Below are 27,906 nucleotides of genomic sequence, written 5' to 3' on the forward strand. Positions count from 1 at the left end.
CAACAAAGTTCTTTTATGTCAAGTATGTCAAGCATCATAATTATTGTGTATGAATTAAATTTTCATATTAGTAATAATATAAAACCCAAATATAAGGTATTTCTAGCAGCATACTGAAAGAAATTTACAAAGAAAGATTGGAAATTAAGGGAAGGCAAATATATACCAAGGAAAGGTAAAGAAAAACAAACCCAGCATGAATGGCAACCTTAATATCAGTTAAAATGCAATTCATGGCCAAAATTATTAATGAAGTCAAAGAGGAATAGCATGTAGTGGGGGAAAAAAATTAATCACTGAAAAAGCTTTGTATGAGTCATAAACACTGATAAACAACATAGCAGCTATATATATTATACATTTACATATATAAATATATACATAATATATATTATATAAATATATGTGAAACCCTAGAAATACAAGAAAACATAGATGAACACATTTTTACTGTGGGATGTTTTTAATATTATTCTTTCGGAATTTGACAGTTCAAGTTCACAATTATAGCAAAGATATAAGGGATTTGAGAAATACAATAAACTATACATTTTTTCTCTTCTTATATTCATGTAATATACAAATTAATCACATACTTGGCATAAGAGAAAACCTTGCTAAATTTCCCAAAACAAAGATTTTTTTAAAAAACTTTGAACAGAAAGTCAACAATGAAAAGTTTTTTAAAAATCCTCTAATTATTGGAAAATTAAGAAGCCTCTTCCGCATAATTTCTGGGTCAAAGAGGAAATCAAAATTGAAACCACGAATTAAGTATCCAGCAGAGAATAGGAAAAAAAACATTATAGCAAAACCTATTGGATACATGGTGGGGGAGGGGAGGATTTATGGCCTTAAATGATTTTATTGTTTAAAAACAAAATAAAACAAAACAAAATTACACAAAGCCATGAATATATTATTTGGAACAATTTGGATCTTATTTTTTTTCATTATTGAGAAAATGATCCAGTGCTTTTATTGATTTTCAATTTTTTTTTTCATTTGAACTGTTTCCTTTATTTTTCTGTCCCATGCCAAAGTCACAGTGAGAGCGGATAAAGCGATCGAGAATTTGTCTGTCTGAAAATAACAAAGAAAAACAGGATGAAATTTTCCATTTAACTATTTAAGTGCTAAATAGAGAAATTCTAGGAAGGAGGCAAGTATCAGATAATAGTAATCTATATACAAATTTGATGAGACCAAAATAATCAAAGGGTATATGTCTAACATCTAAAAAAGGCACAATTGTATAATTATTGATTAAAAAAGAGTAAACTTAATAGTCAAAGGATCAGCATGGCTTCCTGGAAAGAGCATGGCGTTTTGAACGAAACTGACCTAGGTTTCCATTCTGCCTTGGTGAGCATTAGCAAGTCATGTGACCTCTCCATTCCTTCATTTCCTCATCTTTGAATACATACAATAGGACTTACCTTGCACAGTTGTTGGACTGGATTAGGAATGCTGTGTGTGAAGCACCTAGACAGGGCCTGGTCCATAAGAGACAATAAATGGGACAGCCTTACCCTTTATTATTGAGAACACAGTAATAAATAGTGATGACAAAAAAACAATATAGGCTTATTATGAATATTATTATATTCAAAACGCCATGCTCTTTCCAGGAAGCCGTGCTGATCCTTTGAATATTAAGTTCAATATGGTTCCCAGAGTTTCTTCGAAGTGGGGGGCTGTTTTTCTTCCCACCAACTGTTGGTGTGCTTTACTATCTTTGACTGACAACTGACCACCAGAGGGCCCTTCAGCTCCCTGGCCTCCATTTCCTCATCTGGAAAGTAAAGGAATCTTGTCTGGTTCTGAACAGCTACAGTTCCCTAATTCTCATTGCCTATATATAATATTTTTAATATTATATTTTAAATATTATATTATATATTATAAATAAATATTATATTATAAAAATATATTTTTTAATATTACAGAGTAGAACTGTATAATTTTTCTCACTCCTAGCAATTGTCCTCCGTGCAGCAAAAACCAAAAGAAAGGAAGAATGCAAGTGGTACATGTTATCATGTTCAATGTCCCTGTTACCATGCTCAGTGTTAGAAATGTCAGCTGAGGTGTAAAGATCAGGAGTGTGTATGTGTATGTGTGTGGTGTATGTGTGTGTGTGGTCCTGGCTTACTCTCCAGTTCTTCGTGGTTCTTTGTTTTTGTGACCTAACATCCCCACCCTACTCCATATCTTTTTTGACCTCAACATTGTTTTAAATTGAGGTATCCTTTTCACCAGTGAAACACACTGGTCTTTCACAAGCAGTTCGATGGGTTGATACTTGTGTGCATGTAACCTGTACCCATATAATAAGATCACTGCCACCACTCCAGAAAGACCTGTCATGCTCCTTTCCAGTCAGCACCACTCCTACCCCAAGACAGTCACTGTCCTGATTTCTTTCATCACAGAGAAGTGTAGCCTGTTGGAACTCTTTGAATTAACGTAATCACACAAAATGTAAGATTTTGTGTCTGGCTTCTTTCACTCAGCATCATGTTTTTGAAGTTCATGTTGTTGACTACAATGATAACGGATTCTTTTTTATTATCTAGCATTATTTCATTTTGTGAATATACAAGGTTGTTTACATTTTGCTGTTGGTGGAAATTTGGGCTGTATCCAGTTTGGGACTTAAGAAAACAGTGGCTGCGGACATTTTTGTATAAGTCCTTCAGTGGACACATGTTCTCTTTTCTCTTGGGTAAATACCCAAAAATAGAATTTCTGGGTCTTGGGGGTAAATATAGGTTTAACTTTATGGGAAACTGCCAGGTCTATTACGAATGTTACAGTGATGCTATTATTTGATATGCCTACCAGCAATGGATTGCTCCATATTCTCAACATTTGCTAGTTTTAGTCCTTGTCATTTTAAGCCTAAAATGTCTCTATTTTAAATCTTACACCAAAGAGTTAATTTTAAATAAGCAAGCAAACGAATAAAAAAAATACTCCTTATGCCAAAGATAAGCATACAAGATGAATCAAGTTCAGCATGAATGAATAAAAAAGATGAGATGGTATCAAATTTAATATCAACTTAAACAACTGTTCAAAAAGGCTACCAGTTGTAATTCAAATGCTGCCTGTATTTATTATGCATCGATGCAGATTCATGTCCCCATGTTTTTGCTTATGCTGTTCCCTCTGCTCCCTCTGAATGTCTCTGCTTCTGCTTATCATGTTGATTCATCCTTGACCTTTAAAAGAGGTTTCGGAGCAGCCTTCCCTAAAGCCCTTTCAATCCAGCAGGCTGGGAGTACCCCTTGTAGGCTTCTAATATACCCAAAGACCATTTTGATTACAGAGTTTATCACATTCTACCTATGTGTCTGTCTCCCACACCTGGTGACAAGTTCTTTGAAAAGGAGGAATTGTTTTTTATTTATCTTTGTATCAAGTGAGCATTACAGGTATTCAGTCAATGAAGTTCCTTGAGTCACTGAATATATTCTTAACAATACTGAATCACAGCCTAGGAAGAAATACCCTTTGGATAGCCATATGCATGGGAGTTTGGATTGGAAGAGATGGGGAGGAAGTGATAGCTGAAAGATTCTGAAAACCAGAGTTCAGATAATTTTGTCTTTTAAGGTGGGGGATAAGTAGGGAGATGACGGTCTTTACCAATAAATAACAGAGGCCCAAAGAGTAAGATGTTGGGTGGTCTGAATCACTCAAGATTAAAACAATTTTGAAAACAAAATGGCCACTAAATTCATTTAGTTCAAATCTCTCAAGTTATAATAGAGAAACTCAATACCAAATAGCAAAACATAGAATTATTGGAAACAAAGGGTTTGCCTTAAGCTGCTCCTCCTTTCTTATTTCCCTAGCTTCATTTTGTGTCTTCCTGGAATCTTCTCTATCCAACCTCACACCACCATCTCCCTAGCCCCCTGATTTAGGCCATGATGTTCCCCTCTCTCTTTCAAAATGTACCAGAACGGGTATCAATACTGCCAAGAGGGATAATCCAGTAAAATACTTTAAGCGAGGTAATAATAATTCATTCAGCCTAGTGTATCTGCCAAGTTTTTTATTCTCTTGCATACTGGCTCAGCCCTACCATACATGAGCTCTGCTGAGACACTCACCATCCGGAAAGAATTAACGTCCTCCCAGACACTAATGACAACTAAATGGCAAGAAAATGACGAGAGTTTTGGGGCATAAGAATTCAAAGGGAACCTCCTACTTGCTTGTCAGCCTCTGGCATAGCTGGCTGATGAGTAGGTCATTCGCATGCAAAACTAGGAAAGAGAAACTAAAACCCATAGCAAGCAGATCCTACAAACGTCCAAGTCAGTGCAAAATGTCAAGGCTCTGGGGCCTGAGCATCTGGGTATCTGCCCCCAGTGCTGTCCTAAGGGCACCAGGAAAGCGGGATACCTGAAAAGCAACCAAGGTCTAGATCGGCCCTAAAGCTACCTTGTTAGGTAATAGATCATGTGTTACTTGTTTGGGGAGGAAACCCAACTGGAAAAGCCCAACTGAATCAGCTTAGGCTAGGAATCTTGGAGAAGGTAGCTCCGAGTAGAGCAGAGGATGTCAAAGCACCTGCCGAGTCCTCAGTTCACCCTTGAGGGGCACCACTAAGGCTCGATTACAGATCACACACACACACAACCAAGGACAGAGGTGCCGGCAGCCACCGTGGTTTTCCCATGCAGGCTGAGAAGCACCAACTCCACCCGCATCGCAAGTCCCTGGGCAGATGGGAGCATCTGCTTTGGGCGCACTCTGTAGGGTCAAACAGATGTAGCTCCAAAGGTGAAAAGAACACATTACAAAATGCAGACTATGGTTTTATATATACGAACCCGAGCTGGGATGGAAAGAATGGAAAGCAGGCTGGAGCTTGATGGGTAGCTTCTGCTCTGCCTTCCAGGAAGACCTGAGCAGCCGACCTCAAGGAGCCTCTTGGTTTCCTTCTGAAGTGTCACACTGGCCCAGAAGCTGCTGTTGAGAGGAACAAGGCTCCCAATGGCAAACACAGGCTTCTGCCTGTGCCTTAGGGTGAGGCAAAACACCTGCTTCTGGTACTTCTTAAAACCCAACGTTCGAGCTCTTTTAAGGGCCTTTGGGTCATCAACCCTCAGTCTGCAATCATGGAAAGTACCCTCTTTCCCTCCTTACACACACATGCACACCCCCTCGCCAGTCTTGCCTATAGCAGGGTTTCGGTTTCGTGTGGGGCACAAGATCCTAGCCTAACAGGGTTTCGGTGAGGATTTAGCTGGGGACAGGCAAAGGACAGAGATTGGGGACCCAAGGCAGGCAGGAGGCAGGGAGCAGTTGGAGGGTTACTGAGGAGCTGGTGGAAGTTCCAAGTTAAGCCTGACCAGAGGGCACAAAACAAGGCAGTGACCGCCACAGAGCCTGAAGCACCAAGTGGCAGGTATAAGATGGTCCATGGTGTGCAGGAAGAAATATTAGAACCTATATTTATAGTCTACATATCTATGTTCTATAACATTATACTGTATCGTTTTTTACTTCTGTTTTCAGCATTTAGTATGTTTTATAACTTACATAGTACACTAGTTTAGTGGCGTATGGATACACTTTATAGAAATAAATTATGTCTGCATTGGGTCATGTGCTCAAAAACGGGGAGTAACAGGGAGTGTGATCACTAGCAGGGGATGCTGAGGGCAGCTGCTGGAAGAGTTTAGTTTCCTCTCCTCCACCTCCTAGTCTCTGAGTTGACATCTTATACATGCACAGACTGACCAGTTGCCCCTGAGATGCTCCCAAGCAGATTCCAGTCCCCGGGGCCCGGAGCTAGGATAAGTGTTTGTTATACAGAATGAACTAACACCGTCCTGAGAACGGCCTTTGCTCTTTTGGTGGATATTCTACACAGAGATTCTCATGTACCCTAAAAAGCCTGTCACCAAAAGTACCATCAGACAGGAAATAAAGATTATGCATAAAACAAAACTGTGAGACAGCATAAACACCCACAGAAGAAATCACTTAACTGTAATAAAACCAGAAATCATCCTGGAGAAATGCAACCACGGGTTGAAGGAGGGAAATGAGTGAGATCAGAAAGGAGTGAAAGGCTAGATGTTTCTTTTTCAACAAGCCGGGCTACTGTCACTGGGGCCTCTTTTAAGAAAAATTTATTTTCAGTGGGTTGAGGTTTACACAAAACTATGGGATTTCTTTGAGGCAATGTTTATCTTCTTGTGAACATTTAACTCCAGTGGCTAAACGTTGGGATTATTTCTATTTGGCATAAAAAGCAATGTATTACGATCTGTAAATTCATTCAATAGTAACTCAAGACCTCCTCCTACCTTTGTAGGAAACACTCTGAAGGTACTCTGTGACTTGGGAGGGAGTAAACGAGTTTAAAATCGTTAAGAAATCCAGATAGGTTTTTCCATAATCGCTTTGGTATGTAGTCTGCTTCTTTGTGCGTTCTTGATTCCTCACGTGGCTGCATAGCACAGCAGGGACTAGGGGGACACAGGGGAAGGAAAGACATGGAGGCTGTCACTGAGCAAAGAATTCCTGCCCTTATTTGCCAAATGCACCCCCAACGGCCATGAGCCCCACTTGGAGCTTAATGAGCAACCTTGAGGTACTGGAAAGCGAGGCACAGTAGGAGTAACTCTTCCCACGATTCAGGCTATGCAGAGCTGCTGTGACTCAGGACGGTTGCTGCTGGCAGTGGGGGTGACAGGGGCTGATGGCCAGAAACTCCAGTGTGACTACCATTCTCAGAAAAGTTCTCCCTGAAATCGACTCTTCTGCAGGTCAGCATGTTGGGATAGTAGCATTCACTACCTCCTTAGTAAACAAATGCCTTCATAGAAGCTTCTTTCCCTTTCGTACCATCTCCTGTGCAGACGTGGGCTGACACACTGAGGAGTCCCTCAGGGACCCAGGTGAGTGCGGATGAGTAGTGATGAAATGTCCAGCCAGCACTCACTGCACATTCAGACTAATAAAGGTATCAGGTGCAAGCAAAACCTAAATCATTTATGTTTGATTCTGAGTATTGCTCATTTAATGTGGGTTCTGATAGTCATGGAATTATAATGACAAAAAAAAAAGCAATGAAAACATGATGTGAGAACCTAATTTCTACAACATGCCTAATCTTTGTAAATCTTAAGGACACCTTAAATACTGCTTTTTGTTCCAGGTGTCCCCTTTACAGGGACCACCAGCTGGTGGGAGGAAGAGACTGGTGAGGGTACTTTGATGCTACATCCTGAGAAGAGTGTTTATAAGGTCTGGAAATGTTTTGAGAAGAGAATATGGAAGATACGTAGTAAGATTTTCATAGAATAATTTATACTAGTTAACCTCTGTAGGAAGAAGTAGAACCAAAGCCAAAGTTTATGCAAGAGAGTTTCCAGATATTGGGAACTTTCCAACAGTATCCAAAAATGAAAAAGTTGCCTTGGGGGGGGCACTCCCCCAAAGAGTGACGACATCACCCCTTGGCAAGGACGGGATAGAGGGGATTCCCACATAGTGTGAGGTGACTTCTAGGCTGTCTTCTAACCTCGAGATGTTAAGTTTCTATCCTGTGATTTTTGTCTGCAGCACTACTTGATTCCAACTCCATGCCAGGAATAGATCACTATCTCAGACTGACTCCAAATTATACTCTCAACCAGTAGCGTCGAGGTGGCTTGGCCATGGAACTTTTAAAAACTTTTTTGTTGAAAACAATAGGAATCAGGATCATAAAAGATCACTTGAATAGAATGGTTGTCAAATTTGAAGATGCTTGATGGATATACCATATGGTTAAGCTTCCAGTGGATAATTGACAAGTCTAATGTGAGTCCTATCCAGTCTCTTTTTTGGTCATTTGATAGCAACTAAGTCCTTCCTTTTGTTTTATAAAGGGGAAACGTCTGCCAATCCCAACAACTGCTTCCACTCTCCCCCATTACCCCACCTTCCTCCTCCGCCTCCCCGCCGCCCTGTCGCCAGGCAGAGCAGGTACTCATTTCATAGCATAAGCAATCAGCTCTTTTCCAAGGCTTACTCATTCCCTGGGTTTGAAGCTAGGCATAGTTTTGATTCCTTGCAGGGATGCAGGAATCGCTGGCATTCTTCATAACTGTTACCAAGATTACCTGCCAGGGCCCCGTGTGCCGAAGAATCTTGGAACAAGGACAGAATCTATGAAGTTGCTTTAAAAGCTACAGGTGTACTTACCGAGACCCTGAGAAGCAACTGGTAGGCTTGAGTAGCATCCATATTTGAAACTAAAATCCTGCAACTCAGGAATTTTAGCTGGAACTTGGTAATTCCGTCGAAATTCAGTGTCTGCAGGCCGGGGAAGTAACTTTTTCCATTCCAGAGACATGGGAGAACTTTCCTTAATCTTCTGAGCTGGGGTGGGGTTACAAATGCAGAAGTCCTTGTAAGCTATTTAAAATAACATCCTATTTTCCCCCTTTTGCTTCTGGCAGTACCTTCCAATTGATCACACTAAACCTGCTCTTCTTGTATTTAGAGGTACAATCAATGTAGTTTTTATGGATATTTCAACCAAGAAATAACTTTCTGCTTTATCAGGCACAGGAAGTATACGCTCCCATGATTAGAAGCAGCTTCTAATGAAGATATCATATGTCAGTTAAGAGTGCTCTTTTGCTCTGCTGGGTGGACACAGAAGGCATTCCTCTTTCCAGTAGGCCTGCCTAGTCCCTGGGGCAGGGGTGGGGAGCAGAGTGAGAGATTTTAGATAAGGCTAGGGTTGACATATAAAACATAAGATGGCAGTTAAATTTGAATTTCAGATAAATAATGAATAATTTCTTGGTGTAAGTGTGTATAAGTGCTCATTGTTTATCTACTATGTATAATTATTCAAATTTAACAGGCCATCCTATATTTTTATTTGTTAAATCTGGCAGCCCTAGATGGGACAGTGCATATCATCAATTTTCCATTACCTGGAAAAGAACCACTTGAAGCTTATCCCTTACTGCTGGAGGGTTAGGTAACATTGTTGTCATTGGTGGACAATAGCACTATTATTTCTTTGAAATAACTCTGCTAACAACTAGTTATTAAATATATAATCGTTAAATATCTATGAAGCACTGACTGAATGCCAGGTTCCACAAACACTACCAGATAATAGAGGACTTGCAAGCCATCTCCCTTAGAATGAGTTCATCCTTAATCCTTGCCATCAAGTGTTGGTTCAGAGGCACATCATATATAACACCAACTTTATTCAAGACAAAAGTGTTGAAGACATGGAAAGCATGCACTATATCCAAACAGTGCTAATTACTATTGAAACTAAACTTGAATCTTGTTCTGAATCCATTCTTCAATAGGTCTTTTCAAAATAAATTCAAATGTACATTAAACAATATATCATGTTATCTACTGGCATCTAAGAGCATTTTAATATTGATTTTTAAAAAAATGATCTCTGTCTAGACCAGAAGAGTGAGAGAAAGTTTCACTACATGCTGCCTCTTCATTTAGATGACTCAGGAAAAGAGGACGTGATATTCAATGGGCCTTATAATGACCTCATACACTGCCCAAGGAGAAGACAAGGTTATAGGGAAGAGGCAACTCTAGGGCTTAATATCGGGACATCCTTTAAGATATCTTGGAAAATCATCTGGTATTGTTCCTGGTAAGCACCATCTATAACTTGGTTTATGTAAATTGCTGATAGCTTTATAGGAGAAAAACAAATTCCTGTTGAAGTACTTGATATGTATGCTTATCCTTCTTCCCTAGAGCGACCACTCAATAGCAAATGTTTTCAGTTCCTATATGTGTTCTGTGCCAAAATTAAATATAATGTAGTCATTGTTCTACCTTAATACAACCTCAATCTAGTGTGATTAGAAAGATATATACAGGACAAACAGATGTGGAATGTGATGTCTTATAACCCTAACACTTGAAACCATGGTTCTCACATGGAGATAATACATCAGACTTACCAAGGAAGGTTTTTACAAAACATATTTGCTGAACCTCCCAGACATTGAGAAGCTCTAGAAGTGGGGCCCAGGTACTTACACTGTGAACAAGCTTCCCATATACTTAAGAATCACTCCCTCAGAGCCTTCAGTAGGTGCTACAGAAGGCCAGAGAGCATACAATGAGCTCTGTTAAGGGAGGGAAGGAAGACAAGAATTAAAAGGCAGACACAGCAAAGGATGTGCTTTGATGATGTGTCAACACCGAAGCAAAAGATGTGCAGGGTGTTTTTGAAGTATGGTCTGGCTGGCAGGAGTATAAGATATGCAGGGCAGGGAGAAGTAGCTGAGGGTGAAGCAAGAGAAGTGAGGAACCAGTTTGCAAATCGTCTTGAGGGGCTGGTCCACGTAGACCATGACGAACCAGCATAGTGGAGCAATTGGAGATGAAGACTCAGAAAAGACAAAAATCAGGGCCTAGACTTGCTGAGTTCCTTTGAAGATAAAGATTGTCTTACTCTTCATTGCTACCTTAGCACTTATTACAGTAACAGACCTCATTAAATGTTTATCAAATTAATGAGGGAGTGAAAGAAAAAATCAGGAACAATCTGAACCACACTCTAGTGACTATGTGATATATGCTTACAGTAATCTTTAGTTCTTCTCAACTCATGTTTTTATTGCCTTTATAAAATTTCATGTTAATGAGTTCCTTTAGCATTATTAAGAAGAGAAGTTCTTGATACAAAGGATCCAACCAACCTCTGAAGTCCCCATAGTGGTACTGAAGTTTGGACGGACAGGATAACCATGACTCAGAGCTAAACAGACCCAATGCTAACAGCACCTCCAAGGCCTGGACTCCTCCCAGGGAGCCATCTGTGTTCCTCAGGACCTCACCTCCCACTGTTTCTTTTCCTCTTGATAACAGTGATGCTACACTAGCGTAGCTATAGCCCAAAGAGAGAAACCGGCCCATTGAAGATTAATATGGCATTTGCAGAAAGGCCCAGTTCAAAAGTACATCTACAGCAAGGACTATTCAAAACCACTAGGACCACTGGCCACATAATCTACAGCCAAGTGAGAACTAGTTCTGCTGTCCCAATTCATCAAAGCCAAGTTCTCCAAGCCTGAATGTGAAACAAGTACCCTTCAGTGCTTCTCACTCATTTGCCTTAATACCATAAGGATACAAAGATAAGATATGGTCCCTGTGTTTCAGAAGCTTAAAGCATTAGAGAAACAGGTGCAAAAAAAGAGAATTGCAATATTAGGTGATAAATGCTGCAAAAGAGATTAGAATAAGATCTATAACATATGGGAGAGCCACCGATCCAAACTTGGAGGATCAGAGGAGATTCCCAGGAGAGAAGTGAAGCCTATATTTAGACTTAACTTACGGGTAGACATAGGCTAAAAGAAGGGAGGGACAGGTGTTCCATAGGAAGGAAGCAGTGTGTACAAAAGGCACAAGGCTGCCAGAGCCACGGTGAGTCCAGAGGAAGGAGGGCAGTGGGTCTCATGGAGAGTGTGGGGGGTGGCAAGGGAGAATGTTGGCACAGCAGGCAGGGACCAGATTGCACAGACTCACATTAAGGCATTTAGCTTTTATCCTGAGGACAATGGGTTTTCAGCTGGAAGGTGATATCAATTTGCATATCTGGAAACTTGCTATGACTATAGGATGGGCTGTGGATTGGAGGTGACAAAACTGGAAAAGGGAGCTGGATTAGAGGTCATCCAAGGAGGAGACATGGGTAGCAGTGGCTTTGGGGAGGAAGAGAAGCAGATGGAGCTAAGAGATTTAGGAGAGACTCTTGGCAGGTCTTGGGTATTTATCTACACATGGGGAAATGGTAATTTGTGCACACTGAAAGGACTTTGATTAGAAGCTCGAAGACATCTTTTAAGAATGCTGACATTTCAAAAGTCTTCCCATCACCCTTAATGTTTATCTGAAGTATGGAGGTCTTTTGATTCTGTACTCAACTAACTTCAAAAAGTGCACTTCCCATATATTTTTTCCATCATTCAGCAAATATTTACAGAGCGTCTCCTCTACACCAGGACTAGATTATATATTTTGCACTAGATTCTGAGTGAATAAAGGCCTTTGGGGCACCCACTGAATAGTGAAGGAAAGAGCAAAACAAAAACAACAAACAAGAATCAGTAAACAAACAACTGAAAATGCAAGGCCCTAGAAGGTAACAAATGAGGCGGTGGCACCCCTCTTCAGATAAAATAGTAAGGAAAGCTCTCATAGGCAAGGTGACATTTAAGCTGGAGTCCATAAAATGACACAGTAAAGTCACAGAAGGAGCTGGGAGAAGTACAATGCAGGCAAAGGGGACAGCCTGCACACTGGCTGAAGGTGGGGGAAAAAATTGACATCCTATAGGAATTTTAAAAAGGCCCATGTGGCCGGAGCCTGGTGAATGAGGGGGATGGAGCATGAAGGAACGGTGAGGAGGGAAGCAAAGTCTAGACCAGCCTTGCAGGACATTATGAACAGAGAGAAGGAACTGAAACTTGGATTTTATTCAAAGTGCAATGCAAAGCCAGTGAAATAAAGCAATAGAATAATATGATCCAGTTCAGATTCATAAAAGATCATCTCTATACCATATTTGGCTCCTCCTTCCCCAAATTTCACCAGAATGATAGTATATTAGAGGTTAACACATTTTTAGAAGATGGAAATCAAACACAGATGTGCCAAATGAATTAGCAAAGTAGAGGAAGCTAAAACTAAGTGACTGCCGAAGGGGATAACAAAACAGTGAGCTAATCTACACTATAGAACACCAACAGGCTTCTGTAACAGGTACAGGGGAAGGCAGGTACTGCAGCTCAGGCTGAAAACAAGAGGCTTGGGTGAGAGCTTATATACAGAGTGAATAGAGTTCCTGCACCATCTTCTTAACTTCATGCAGTCATTTGGCTGTCCTTTCCTAACCAGAAGTTTATTAGGTGCAAAACTGAACCAAAGAAGCTCTGGATGCCAGGACATCAGGCACAGTGGAAGTGGGTGTAGTGGGATGCCCAACAGGAAAAAGAAGTGTTCAGTGAGAATCTGCACAACATGCAGGAAGATCCCATTTACCTCCCCAATCCTGGTCTCAGAATGCCAACAGCCAAGTGTTTATCTCCCTGAAGAAACTGACCTTTAAATACAGGCATTTGGGGGTTTCCCAACCAAAAGAGAGCTTATCAACTAATCACCTAAATCAAGCACCAGCTAACAAGCCCCATCTCTGTATGTAGCTTCCAATCAGATTTGAGTATCTCCCTTGTAGGTTTTGTGAATCTAAGAGATTAATATTTTGCATACTCTCACTTCAAGAAAAAGAAGTGTCCACAGAATTGAGACAAGTTTTATTAGTGTGATAGTAAATCTGCCTCTGCTCTCTTGTAAATATGAAAAGACCAAATTTTCATTAGACCATTAAAATGCTCAGAGAAAATAGAGACAAAGCAAGGAATAGATGAAAATGTTGAAAATTAAATATATCATAAATATCCTAAAATTTGTAAGAGAATTACTACATGTATAGAACAAGAACAGAATGCTATTTAAAAAATAATCATGTTGAAGGCAGGGTCTATATATTGCAGTAAATATGCTTATTAATTTTATTCTTCAAACAAAAAAAAATTATCAAGAGGAAGAACGAAACTTCCAAACTCATTTTATGAGGCCAGCATTACCTTGATCCCAAAACCAGACAAAGACCCCATCAAAAATGAGAATTACAGACCAATATCCCTGATGAACATGGATGCAAAAATTCTCACCAAAATACTAGCCAATAGGATCCAACAGTACATTAAAAAGATTATTCACCATGACCAAGTGGGATTTATCCCTGGGCTGCAAGGTTGGTTCAACATCCGCAAATCAATCAATGTGATACAATACATTAACAAAAGAAAGAACAAGAATCATATGGTCCTCTCAATAGATGCAGAAAAAACTTTTGACAAAGTACAGCATCCTTTCTTGATCAAAACTCTTCAGAGTATAGGGATAGAGGGTACATACCTCAATATCATAAAAGCCATCTATGAAAAACTTACAGCGAATATTATTCTCAATGGGGAAAAACTGAGAGCTTTCCCCCTAAGGTCAGGAACGCGGCAGGGATGTCCACTATCACCACTGCTATTCAACATAGTATTGGAAGTCCTAGCCACAGCAATCAGACAACAAAAAGAAATCAAAGGCATCCAAATTGGCAAAGAAGAAGTCAAACTCTCACTCTTTGCAGATGATAGGATACTTTATGTGGAAAACCCAAAAGACTCCACCCCAAAACTGCTAGAACTCATACAGGAATTCAGTAAAGTGGCAGGATATAAAATCAATGCACAGAAGTCAGTGGCATTCCTATACACCAACAACAAGACAGAAGAAAGAGAAATTAAGGAGTCGATCCCATTTACAATTGCACCCAAAACCATAAGATACCTAGGAATAAATCTAACCAAAGAGACAAAGGATCTGTACTCAGAAAACTATAAAATACTCATGAAAGAAATTGAGGAAGACACAAAGAAATGGAAAAACGTTCCATGTTCATGGATTGGAAGAACAAATATTGTGAAGATGTCCATGCTACCTAGAGCAATCTACACATTCAATGCAATCCCCATCAAAATACCATCCACTTTTTTCAAAGAAATAGAACAAATAATCCTAAAATTTGTATGGAACCAGAAAATACCCCGCATAGCCAGAGGAATGTTGAAAAAGAAAAGCAAAGCTGGCGGCATCACAATTCCGGACTTCAAGCTCTATTACAAAGCTGTCATCATCAAGACAGCATGGTACTGGCACAAAAACAGACACATAGATCAATGGAACAGAATAGAGAGCCCAGAAATGGACCCTCAACTCTATGGTCAACTAATCTTCGACAAAGCAGGAAAGAATGTCCAATGGAACAAAGACAGTCTCTTCAACAAATGGTGTTGGGAAAATTGGATAGCCACATGCAGAAGAATGAAACTGGACCATTTCCTTACACCACACACAAAAATAGACCCCAAATGGTTGAAAGACCTCAATGTGAGACAAGAGTCCATCAAAATCCTAAAGGAGAACACAGGCAGCAACCTCTTTGACCTCAGCCGAAGCAACTTCTTCCTAGAAACATCGCCAAAGGCAAGGGAAGCAAGGGCAAAAATGAACTATTGGGACTTCATCAAGATAAAAAGCTTTTGCAGAGCAAAGGAAACAGTCAACAAAACCAAAAGACAACCGACAGAATGGGAGAAGATATTTGCAAATGACATATCAGATAAAGGGCTAGTATCCAAAATCTATAAAGAACTCATCAAACTCAACACCCAAAGAACAAAGAATCCAATCAAGAAATGGGCAGAAGACATGAACAGACATTTTTCCAAAGAAGACATCCAAATGGCCAACAGACACATGAAAAAGTGCTCAATATCGCTCAGCATCAGGGAAATCCAAATCAAAACCTCAATGAGATACCACCTCACACCAGTCAGAATGGCTAAAATTAACAAGTCAGGAAACGACAGATGTTGGCGGGGATGCGGAGAAAGGGGAACCCTCCTACACTGTTGGTGGGAATGCAAGCTGGTGCAGCCACTCTGGAAAACAGTATGGAGGTTCCTCAAAAAGTTGAAAATAGAGCTACCATATGATCCAGCAATTGCACTACTGGGTATTTACCCCAAAGATACAAAAGTAAGGATCTGAAGGGGTACGTGCACCCTGATGTTTATAGCAGCAATGTCCACAATAGCCAAACTGTGGAAAGAGTCAAGATGTCCATCAACAGATGAATGGATAAAGAAGATGTGGTATATATATACAATGGAATATTATGCAGCCATCAAAAGGAATGAGATCTTGCCATTTGCAATGACATGGATGGAACTGGAGGGTATTATGTTGAGTGAAATAAGTCAAACAGAGAAAGACATGTATCATACGATCTCACTGATATGAGGAATTCTTAATCGCAGGAAACGAACTGAGTGTTGTTGGAGTGGGGGGTGGGGTGGGAGGGATGGGGTGACTGGGTGATAGACACTGGGGAGAGTATGTGCTCTGGTAAGCGCTGTGAATTGTGCAAGACTGTTGAATCTCAGATCTGTACCTCTGAAACAAATAATGCAATATATGTTAAGAAAAAAAAAGAAGAAGAAGAAGAAGAAGAAGGTAGAGGGAGGGGAAGAATGAAGCGGGGGAAATCGGAGGGGTAGACGAACCATGAGAGACGATGGACTCTGAAAAACAAACAGGGTTCTAGAGGGGAGGGGGGTGGGAGGATGGATTAGCCTGGTGGTGGGTATTGAGGAGGGCACATTCTGCATGGAGCACTGGGTGTTGTGCACAAACAATGAATCATGGAACACTTCATCTAAAACTAATGATGTAATGTATGGGGATTAACATAAGAATAAAAAAAAAAGAGGAAGAACTAAAGCTTGGACATTAAAAATTCAATAGAAGAACTACATTAAAAGGTAAAGAATTTTTCAAGTTAGCACAAGAAAAATACAAAGAGAAAGATACTAGGAGAGAAAAGGTAAGAAAATTGGAGGATCAATCCAACTAATAGGAATCCCAGAAGAGAACAGAGAAAAGAGATGGGAAAAGAGTAGGAAGGAACTATGCAGGAAACAATGCCCAGAATTGAAGGACATGATTCTAGCTTCTAGAACCCCTGAATGTCCAACATAATCAATGACAAAAGATTCTTACTAATGCAAACAGCTGTGAAATTTAGAATGTCAGGAATAAAGAGGATCTTAAGCACTTCCAGAAAAAAAAAATACAACAGGGTCAGGAATCAAAATGGCATCAGTCTTCAAAAAAGAAATTCTGGATGCTAGAGGACATTTGGAGGAATGGATTCTAAGGGAAAGTGATTACCATCCTAGAATTTTATATCCAGCCAAACTATCAGACAAGAGCAAGGAAGAAAAAAAGGACATTTCCAAATTGGAAAGAACACATTCAAAAAAGTTCCTCCCATGTACTCTTTCTTAGGAAACTACTGGAAGATGTGCTTCAGCAAAACCAGGGAAGAGGGACAAGAAAGAGGAAGAGGAAACAAGATCCAATGCAGGCAGGCAGAGGCCAAAGCAATTCCCAGAATGATGAAAAAGGAAGTCTCAGGGCACTGTTGGGCAGCAAACCCACAGAAAAACCAGTCTAGATTAGAGGAGAATGATGAAGAGTGTCAGAAAGATCATCTCTGGGAAAAAAATACTAGAAGTGGTAGAGTGTTTGAAACTGTGTTGGGAAAAAATCCTGGTAAGTATGTGACAAAGTATTTGGAAAAAATTAGTGACAGGAACATATAAGACTAAGCATATGAAAAAAAAAATTCAATTATTAACTCTGGTAAAAAAACAAAACAAAACAAAACAAAGAAAGAAAGCAAAAAGGAAAGGAAACAATCATAAAATACCACCTGGATCAGCAGTGAATGTTTACATAATCATATCATCATATCACCACAATATAAACATTAGCAATTGAATTAAACAAGAATTTGTAATATAATTATTGAGAGAATGGATGGCAAGGGTGTGATAAAGAGTTACAGGAGAGCCAAATCCTCAACCACCATAACAGGAAGTCAATAATAATGTCTAAAATTGATGAATCAAAAATAGCAGTATATGCATATTATTTTAAAACATGGAGGATTACATAAGAAACAGTTGAAAGGATTGAGATGATTACCAATGGGGTCAAAGAACTGCTGTTATTTTGTAATAAGCCCTTATGTTACTATTTGATTTCACTGTATGCATACATTAGTTTAATAAAAGTAAGTTTTAATTTTTAAAAATAGCAATAGAGATGAACCATGAGAGACTATGGACTCTGAGAAACAAATTGAGGGTTTTGGGTGGGGGGGGATGCCTTAGCCCGGTGATGGGTATTAAGGAGGGTGTGTACTGCATGGAGCACTGGGTGTTATACAAAAACAATAAATCGTGGATCACTACATCAAAAACTAATGATGTAGTGTATGGTGACTAACATAACATAATAAAATTTATAAATAAATAAATAAATAAATAAATAAATAAATAAATAAATAAATATAGCAGTAATTGGAAACAGCATGTTTAACTTGACCCCTTCATCTTCGTCATGTTCTTTCATGCTCGTTTTTCAGGCCAGGAAGGCCTTTCTTTTAGGCTCCATGTCCTACAGCACGCACCCACAGCATTTCCCACATGGTCCACCTTTTCATACTTGACTATCTTTGTTTGCCAACCTGCCTTTTCCTGTGTCTATACTGTGAGTTCCTTGAGAGAAGAGACTGTATCTGTGCTGTTTACCACTGCGATGCCAGCGTACAACACATAACCAGGAAAAGGAGAAAAATGAACACGTTTACCTTTTGCTCTGTCCACAAAGTCTCTTCTAGTATTGGAAATAAACTGATTTGATATCGCCTTCCTAATCTCTTCCTCTGTAGCAGCGATTTTCCAAGGGAGGTAGCTCTTTATTGATGCTGCTGGTTGACCTTGAGGTAGTGTCCAGAGAAAGAAGTCCTATCAATACAGACACAATTTTTAAGAAAATTCACATGGGTTCCTCTAATGGAATGAACACTCTGTGTGTCTGCATGTACATATTCTTCTGGGTCCTTTACACCCAGCTACCACACTGCAATGTATGCAGGAGCCTGTCAACAGGAACCATCAGTTTACCCAGCTGTAACACAGGTACTTTGTAATTTCTTTGACTTTTCATACTGAGACAAGAAAATGTGATTGCAAAATCCAACGAGTTGTACCTGCAACCAAAAATCTCCAGCCAAGACCAGAGGAGAAGACCCATGCTAACTCTGGCTCTAAGTGCCCAAGCAGACAGCTGCTGCTTTCACTCAGAGCCCCAAGCTTTGAGAGACACCCTGCCTCCCATGGAGAGGCCTCAGAATCAGCCTGTAGGAGGGGGAGGGCAGGCCCTTTCTCCTCTTTGCCTGCAAAGGAATTTTATGATTATGAAACTTGAAACCTCCAGGACCTCTTTCCACCTTCCCACTCTCTCATAACCTTGCTTCCTATTTCCCTGAGAAAACTGAAGCCATCTAACGAGGACCTCCATACACAGCCCACCACACTGCCACCCAGCCACCACATCTGCATTCACTTGTGCTGTGATGGGAATGGAGTGGCAGGTGCTCCTAGCAGGGCCCACCACATCTGGTATGCCACAGCCCACTGCCTTTAGTCTACTCCGGCCCATGACCCCCAAAATTCTCACTTCTCTCCTGCAACTTCCATTTCTCCCTCTCTTTGGTGTCATGGTCGTCAATATCCAAACTTGCCTCCATTTCTCTTAGAAGAGAAAACTCTCTCTTCATTCTACTTTCCCCTCTAGTTATTAAGATATTTCTCAGTCTGCCTTTATATTAAAATTCCCCCAAATAGTTACATATATTCCCTGTCCCCAAAATGTGTCTTTTAAGTGTCTTTTAATCTTCAGGGCCCCTCTCCATCCCCTTCTTTCCCTTATAATCTATTGAAGAAACCAAGCCATTTGACGTGTAGAGGTTCCCACACTCCAGATTGTGTGGAATGCATACTCATTGTGCAGGTTAACAAGTTCCTCTGTTCCCTGTATTTCCTGCAATTGGCAGCTAGATCCAGAGACTCACTTACACTCAGAATAGATCCCTTTGGCAAGACTGTATTTGGCGAGGAGGATCATAACATACAGCTTTTTCTCTTTGTGTGATGTTAGCAGCTGTTGATGCTTAATGCCTAGATTAATGGATGCAAAGGGGTGATATTCCATCATTTCCTTTTCATTTGTTAGCTAAAATATGTTTATAAGGAGACACTTCCCTCATCTACCACTTGGCTTACCAGTGGCATAGTTCATAGAGATAAGGCAGAAAAAAAAGCTTGATTTTTTCCCCCTTTGTCAGTTTTTAAGATAATGAATTGGTTTCTTATCCTCTGAAAGTGTCCCCAATTTTTTTTTTACAGAACTCACAGATCTAAGCATATTTGGTGTGTTTCAATCTATTGCATACATTATCCAAATAGAAGCTCAAATCATTTTTGGCCTGTGGGCACCTCTTTAATTTTAATATAACTCTAGTAGTTTTTTATGGGATTTTTTCCTATGTGGCGTGACATGATGTTCCAGATTCATCTTGCACATTTCCCACCCCAGATCTGGACTCAGCCAGTTCTCCAAGAAGCCCTCCATCTCACACTAATCAAGCATTCTTCCACCACAACTGCTCTTGTCAAAGCAACCAAGGAACTCTATTCTGCTAAAGTCAGTGGCCAACTTTATCCTCATCTTCTTTGACCTGCCAGCAGCATTTCACATAGTGGTCAGTCCTTTTTCTTCATTTTCTTCACTTGGCTTCCAGTACAACACACTATGTTGGGTTTTATCCTTCACAACTGGCTGCCCCTTCTCAGTCCCTTTTGCTGCTTCTTCCACTGGCCTCTTAATGGTGAAGTGCCCCAAGGTTTGGTCCTTGAACCTCTTCTCTTTTCTAGTTTGATGATCTCATCCAGTCTCATTTTCTACCTGACTGCCCACACCTGGATGCATCATAATTGTCACCAATATATCAGCCGGCCCTTGTTTCCCACCACCCTTTCCTTGAAGGAAACCACTAGTTCTACATTTTAACTCCCAGGGCAACTGTTCTTTAGCAGCAGATCTTCTCTGTTAGCAGAGAAGGAGCATCTTGCTAGTCTCATCCTAGTTCAGGCCCTGAGCCACAGTCAAAACCATTCAACGGAAACAATAAATGGCAGAGCAAGAAGGTTCAGCAGAGTAAACAATGCAGCACACCCTCAACTCAGGTCAAGGGGAAGAGCATTCACGTGCTGGAGCGACTTCAGCCTGGTGTGGAACCCTCATTGGTTGAAAGCACAGAGGGCAGTCTGCCTCATTACCGCTCATCGGCTGAGAATGCACAGGACACCCTACCACTCTAGCTCTCACTGGCTGGGAACCTTCAAGACACCTAAAGGGAAAATAAATGCTTTGTGTGTATATGTGTGTGTGTACGTATACAAACACAGTATAATATTGTAACTAACTGCTTTTCATTAATTTAAAATCTTAAGGCAAATATTTAAGGGGTAAATTCATTAAAATAAATGGGTGCCATGAGGAACCAAGTTAAATGGCATATTTATGTTCTAATGATTCCCAAGTCTACATCTACAGCTCTCCTCTTCCACACAAACTCTAGACCCGTATATGCAACTGCTTGTTGGACATATTTACAGCCAATATGTCTTCAACTGAATTCACATTTCCCCCATGCCCTTTCCCACCAAACCTGGTCCTTCTCACGTTCCAGCTAAGGAAACAGCAGCCGCATACACCCAGATGTCCAAGTCAAAAACGGAAACATCATCCTTCATTCTTCTTCCTTGTCCTTTATATCTTTTCAGTAGCCAATTCCTGCCCATTCTACCACCTTATTATCTATTGAATGCATCCAGGTGGCTCCACCCCATGTGGCACCACGCCAGGAAAAAGCCAAGTAAATGAAATCCTTTACTACAATTGAGCATTGCTTTCTATGGTGGGAGAAGGCTATACAGTGCCAAGGACACAAAGGGAGTATCAGTTACTTCTATCTAGAGGAGAAGGGAATTAGAGATAGCTCTCTTTAAGCTGCGTCTTAAAGAATGTATAAATTTCCTTGGTGGACAGGAGAGGGATTCTAGATAAAGTAAATAAAATGACAAAAGATATGGGAGTTTGAGAATGCATACTGCCAAACATAAATACTTGTGAGTGCCAGCATTGCTGACAATAGCCAAAAGGTGGAAACAACTCCGATGTCCACCAATGAATAAACGAATGAACAAACTGTGGTATACACATACAACAGAATATTATTCAACTCTAAACGGGAACCATAAAAAGAATGAAGTACTGATAGAAACTACAGTGTGGATGAACACTGAAAGCATTATACTAAGTGAAGAAACCAGACACAAAAGGTCAATATTATATGATTCCCCATAAAAAAATATCCACATAGACATCCACATAGGTCACCCACACAGACAGAGAGCAGATTGGTAATTGCCAGAGTCTAGGGAAGAGGGAAGCAGGAAGTTATTTCTTTTTTTTTTTTTTAAGATTTTTTTTTTTATTCATTTGACACAGAGAGAGACAGCGAGAGAGGGAACACAAGCAGGGGGAGTGGGAGAGGGAGAACCAGGCTTTCCACTGAGCAGGGAGCCCGATGTGGGGCTTGATCCCAGGACCCAGGGACCATGTCCTGAGCCGAAGGGAGACGCCCAACGACCGAGCCACTTAGGCGCCCCAGGAAGTAATTTCTTAATGGATGTGGGGTATCCTTTTGGTAGATGGAAATGTTTTGGAATGAGATAAAGGTGGTAGTTCCAGAACATTATGAATGTACTAATTGTCAATGAATTCTTCATGTTAAAATGGTTAATGTTGGGGTGGCTGGGTGGCTCAGTCGTTAAGCATCCTTTGGCTCAGGTCATGATCCCAGGGTCCTGGGATCGAGCCCTGCATCGGGCTTCCTGCTCAATGGGGAGCCTGCTTCTCCCTCTCCCACTCCCCCTTCCCGTATTCCCTCTCTCACTGTGTCTCTCTCTGTCAAATAAATAAATAAAATCTTTTTAAAAAATGGCTAATGTTATGCCCTGTGAATTTCATTTCAATTTTTAAAAATCTTTTTAAAAATTTGGAGGATAAGGGAGAAGTGGTTAGAAATAAATGTGAGAAAGTAGACAAAACATAGTATAAGAAGGACCATAACTACAGATGAAGGATTTTTTGGGATATACTCAAACTCTCATTCTTATGGATTACTGGTACAGTATTAAATTCAATAGATATGTAGATATTATCTTACTTGACTGGGGTGAGATTTGTGTCTCCTGATTCCTCTTGAAGTCCCGTTTTTGATCAAATCTTCTTTCGAATATGTTTTCCAAACATACTCATCATTGTACTGTGTCTGGTTGGGAATAGGGTCACTAAGTGAATATGTATATCCTAGTCTTCTGATACTTTTTTGGCTATGAGAAAAGATAGTGGAAATCAGAATAAGGGATTAAATACCAAATCTCACAGCAGGACCCACAGGGTTATTTTTTTAACCCAAACATGTCAAATAATTTTGCTTATTACATTTTTTTTTAAAGATTCGCTGGTTCAAGACTTGGTGCCAGAAATAATTTAATTTCCAGATTCCCTTGAAAAGAAACAATCCTGTATCTTAGGATGGCTCTTCACAAAAGTATGGGAAGCCTAAAATGGAATTTAAAAGAACAGCCATCTGAAATTCAATAATTTTTTTAATTAATTTTTTTAAAGAGCTGGTACTCTCCTCTCTACACGGTACTTCAACATAACCAAATACCTGGTGAAGAAATGTTTCTCTACGGAAGTGTTCCAGTTAATAAAAGGAAGATACAGAAGAACTGGGATATCACTAGTTTTCAAGGCCCTAATGAAATTATGCATCCAGGCAATGATCACCAGTTCCTACTCACAGTTCAAGAAGAGGTTTCATCAGCTATCACATGCCCTGGATAGACATACACAACACCTATTAAATATTTTTGTCAAAACACCCGGCTTGAACCAGATGAAGACTTTGAAATAGTAGATTACAGGAAATACATGAAAAGAGGAAATTTTAAACAACACAATGGGGCTGAAATCAGAAAAGTCCAGAACAACAATCTGTTTCTTCAACAAAGAAATTCTCAGAAAAGAAAAAGAAGGGGAACTTATAGATTAAATGAGGTTAAAAAACAATAACCAAGAGCAATGTGCAGAACATATTTGGATTTAATTTCTAACAGCCTGGTTGTTGTTTTTTTTTTAATTTTGAGACATTAGGGGAAAATTTGATTGCTGATTGGCCATTTGATACTAAGGAATTATTTCTTTTTGAGCTGAGACAATGGTATTGCATATTTTTAAGGAGTCCTTATCTTTTAGAGATACATAAAAATAATATTTGGAATTAAAACGATAAAATGCCTGGAATTTGCTTCAGCATTATCCAGCGGGAAGGCTGGATAGAAGGTATACATAAAAAGTGTCCTTGTGTTGATTATTGTATTTGGATAATGGCTAGGGATTCATTGTATATTCTTTTGTGTACGTCTAAAATATTTCATATTGACTTTTTCTTTAAAGAAGCCTGGGTTTCTTTAAAGACAGCCTAGGTACTGTCTATAAGAAATCAAACATCTGGAAAGTGGGATACATCTGCATGACGGACTATTTTACTTGTCATTCAGATGTGTAGGCTCAGGTAGGACTGTGGTCCTGAATAAAACTGAAGTGATCAAAGGCACATGAAGATTTTCCAAAGGCAACACAGCACAGATAGCTTATAATCCAAATTCCATACCCTTACCTTGGACTTGCCTTCGCAGGTCTGAGAGAGTGGGGAGGGCGTAGGGAAGGGGGATGGCGGAGGGAGTGCATTGCTCTAACCAGGACATGTGGTCTGTGTGGGGATGTCCTGAATTTAAGTACATTGTAGAGTGCTATGGCTAAGAGTAATGTGTAGTTTTTCATTTCCTAACAATTACAGAATGTTCAGCCCCTTTGGTGGGGGGAAGCCTCTGAGAAGAGAGCAGAGAATATAGAATGCTTCAAATGACTCTTTCCACCACATATTTAAACATTTTTTTCAGCTTAAAAAAAAAATCCCTAAGACATGTCATTAGCTAGAAAGAAAAGCATCTCTGAACAGGTACAGGGCAGCAATGCTGATTCTTTTGAATAGAACCGGAATCTTTTCTGAGACTAGCAGATTTGAAAGATTCACTGGGTAAAACTGGTACATAAAAATTTTGTTATTTTTTTCCTTCAGATTTTGTATTCGTCAATCAGGTACTTAAGTCTTATTTTTTTAACCCAAACATGTTATGAAATATTTAATCCAGTGCAGCCAGTCCTCATTTTATCTATATTGTAAAATACGTAACGACACATGGCAGTATATGCCGGCTTGCCAGACCAATTAATTTTCAGCATGTAGAACTTTCTCTCTCATTAAATGTAGAGTAAATGTTTGATTTGTATCTATGAGAGAAGATGGATGTTAGCTGAATCTATTGTGGCAATCATTTCACAAGGTATGTAAATCAAACCATCATGCCGTATGTCTTCAACTTATACAGTGATGCATGTCAATTATTCCTCAATAAAACTGGAAAAAAATATCAAACAAGTTTCTTCCAAGTGAAAGAGCAACTGATGTAATTTAATAGTCATTTGTTAAGATGTAGCTTTTCAGTATACTCTTCCGAAAAGGAGTTAGGGAATAACTCAATAACTGGATGACATATCATCTAATTATTTCCTTTCAATAAAATCAAAAGACTAGCCCAGCCAAGTTGTCAGCTGCTCAATCATAAAAATCACCTTGTAATTTTTGGTGTATAACTCAGGAAGAGTTCAAAGTCTTGAATGACAACACCACACTTAACTCCTTTCATTCACATCTACTTATTTATGTGAACAAGTTTGCTTAACATTAGCATCTATAAATTGAAAAATAAACATGAGAAACAGAAAAAAAATTGATGCTAATTGCAGTCCCGTTCCAAAAATAATAACACTTAAAACTGAATACATAAATTAATTGCAAACAGAACAGTCACATTTATCTCATTAAATTACAATTCCAAAGAATTTACTTTTTGTGTTAATTAATTATTAACATTTGTAATGTATTTATTGCTTTGAGCAATTGTGTACTAAAAATAATTGTGATAACTCAGTACTTAGGGTCACATAACATGTTTAAAAATTAATTTCAATTAATATACTAAAATAGTTTCAACAAAGTATAATGGAGTGATCAATAAATGGCCTTCAAACACAAAATACATTACAGCAGGGTAAGATTCTATGGAGGAAGTGGAGTGGAATAAGAGTTCAAGAAGCAAAGGGAATGAAATAAATGGTCTATTAAAGAAGAGTTTGTGTATTTTTTTAAAAGATCAAAGCAAGTATCTATTTGTTAAGGTGTTTAGGTTACCCATTGGCTGTATTTTTTTAAGTGACTTAATAGTTTTATTTTAAAATGTCAATGTTTAGGATGGGCTATGCACTTTATCTTTCACAATTATTTTAATTTACAATGAAAACTTTTCTGTGAACTTAAAAAATATGCGAATTTGAAGACCACTGACCTAGACTCCATTAGTACCCACTTGCTTTTGGCTTTCATCCCAAATATTTCTTCTTGAGACAACTGTTACTGACTGGGAAGCTGGCATGATCATTGCCATCAGATGATAAATCTCCCAGTTAGGGGACATAATGTAACTCAGTGGGATAGACAGCAACTCAGATATCAAGAGTCTTGCAACCTGTAGTGTTTGAAAGTCTATCAGGTATTATGCTGGGGAAAAAATTAATGAAAAATTTCGAATAACTTCTTGGTGCTAGTCACTGTTCTAGTGCTTTCATTCCATCCCCTGAACAACCACCTCCGGCAGGGATCATCATGCCCACTTCGCCAACCGTAAAACTGAGCCATAGATGGCTTGTTCCCTGCCAAAGGTAGCAGAACTAATAAGGGTCAGAGCAGGGAGCAGAGGTTAAAACCCATTTCTGCCTGACTCTTCAGCCATGGTTTTGCTCAACAACTTGAACTTTGGGGGTGAAAAGGTCCTCTTTTTTGGAAACAATTCACACAGGCAGGTGAAGGCTCTCCATGTTGGTTTCCTACCCACCACGGATGCAATGAACGATGACGGGGCTTTCCTGATCCCACTCTCACTCACCCACCAATGAGCTTAAAGAAGCAGCTGATGGACAGACATTCCCACCATTCACAATTCAGGTGGAAATGGAGAAGTTGCAAGCCATTTGAGGAAGCAGTAAGCCGCGCTGTGAAGGTAAGGGTGAGTGTGTTATGGCCATCCAGCTTCCAAGACCAATGTTGGTGATGGAAGTGCTAACAATTCTGCATTCAGCCATTCATTCAATTGTCATTGCCTGCCTACTATGTACCAGGTAATGGATTCGATTCATACTCTGGTCAGGTAGCACAATTCTGTTAACCTATATACCGGCTCTGTTGTAAAGCAGGACCCGCAGTGAAGGGTCCTTTATGAAGGATTCATATGTTCCTTTTCTTAGTTCTCCTGTAAGAGGTCTGGATACTGTCTAAAGGGGGGAAGGCTATCTGGTGCTTGGAGGAGCACCGTGCATGCAATAGGTTCTCCATGCGTACATTTTTATAAGCCTTCTCTGATTACTCTTTCACTTGGTTTTGGATTTTGAATAATAGAATACAGGTGAACAGTTTAAGGTATGTACGTCAACCTGACACAAATCAGGATCTACCGAATTAAAGCAGGCACAGCTCCAGTCTTGGGCGTGTATGCAGTCCTCATGGTGGTGGCATAGGAATCCCAGGTGGTATCACCTGTCAAAAGTACAACAAAACAGTTTGAAATGTGGCAAACCAGAATATTTCCGTCGTATGCTGTTTTAATAATTAAAATAATTTTGCAAGAGAAAAAATTTTTTTGGATAGTGATTTAAAGTCTAAAGGAACAAAGTCCAACTTGAGGCCTCTTATAGGAAAGAGGAAAGCTCAATTGAATGAACTGAGTTCCTCCCTAAATAGAAGTAAGTCCATTGTTTTTCCTGAGAACTCGTACATGCTATTTTGAAGAGTTCAAGCAACACATGAAAAATATAAAACAGAAAGTTTGTTTGAGGTGCTATCACTTTAAGATGCCCGCTTTGACTTTAGTGACCAACTTCTCATACACCGTAGTAGATAAACCTATACACACATGACATGATTTTACACAAAGTTTACATGTCCCGTTTTATCCCGGGCACCTTCTCCTCTCTCCTTCCTTCCTCTGCTCCTTATCACCCTCCTCCTCAGCCCTCCTCCCACCCCATGTG

At 39.7% G+C, this 27,906-nt stretch overlaps 1 protein-coding gene across 1 annotated transcript in view; it reads right to left on the reverse strand.

Moving 5' to 3' along the window:
- Positions 1-422: 422 nt before the first annotated feature.
- Positions 423-27,906, reverse strand: part of TEX26 (testis expressed 26) — a 34,760-nt gene continuing 7,276 nt past the window's right edge. The window contains exons 2-7 of the mRNA XM_064586258.1: positions 27,331-27,412; positions 22,859-23,024; positions 18,371-18,527; positions 8,221-8,397; positions 6,336-6,497; positions 423-1,083 (exon numbers count right to left, since the gene is read on the reverse strand). Coding sequence (XP_064442328.1) covers positions 989-1,083; positions 6,336-6,497; positions 8,221-8,397; positions 18,371-18,527; positions 22,859-23,024; positions 27,331-27,412 — 839 coding nt within the window. The 3' untranslated portion in view covers positions 423-988. The remainder of the gene's footprint in view (positions 1,084-6,335; positions 6,498-8,220; positions 8,398-18,370; positions 18,528-22,858; positions 23,025-27,330; positions 27,413-27,906) is intronic.

Source organism: Mirounga angustirostris, unplaced genomic scaffold, assembly GCF_029215605.1.
Source record: "Mirounga angustirostris isolate CCGP_5_RB_7025 unplaced genomic scaffold, mMirAng1.0.hap1 SCAF_3, whole genome shotgun sequence".
Classification (NCBI taxonomy): Eukaryota; Metazoa; Chordata; class Mammalia; order Carnivora; family Phocidae; genus Mirounga; species Mirounga angustirostris.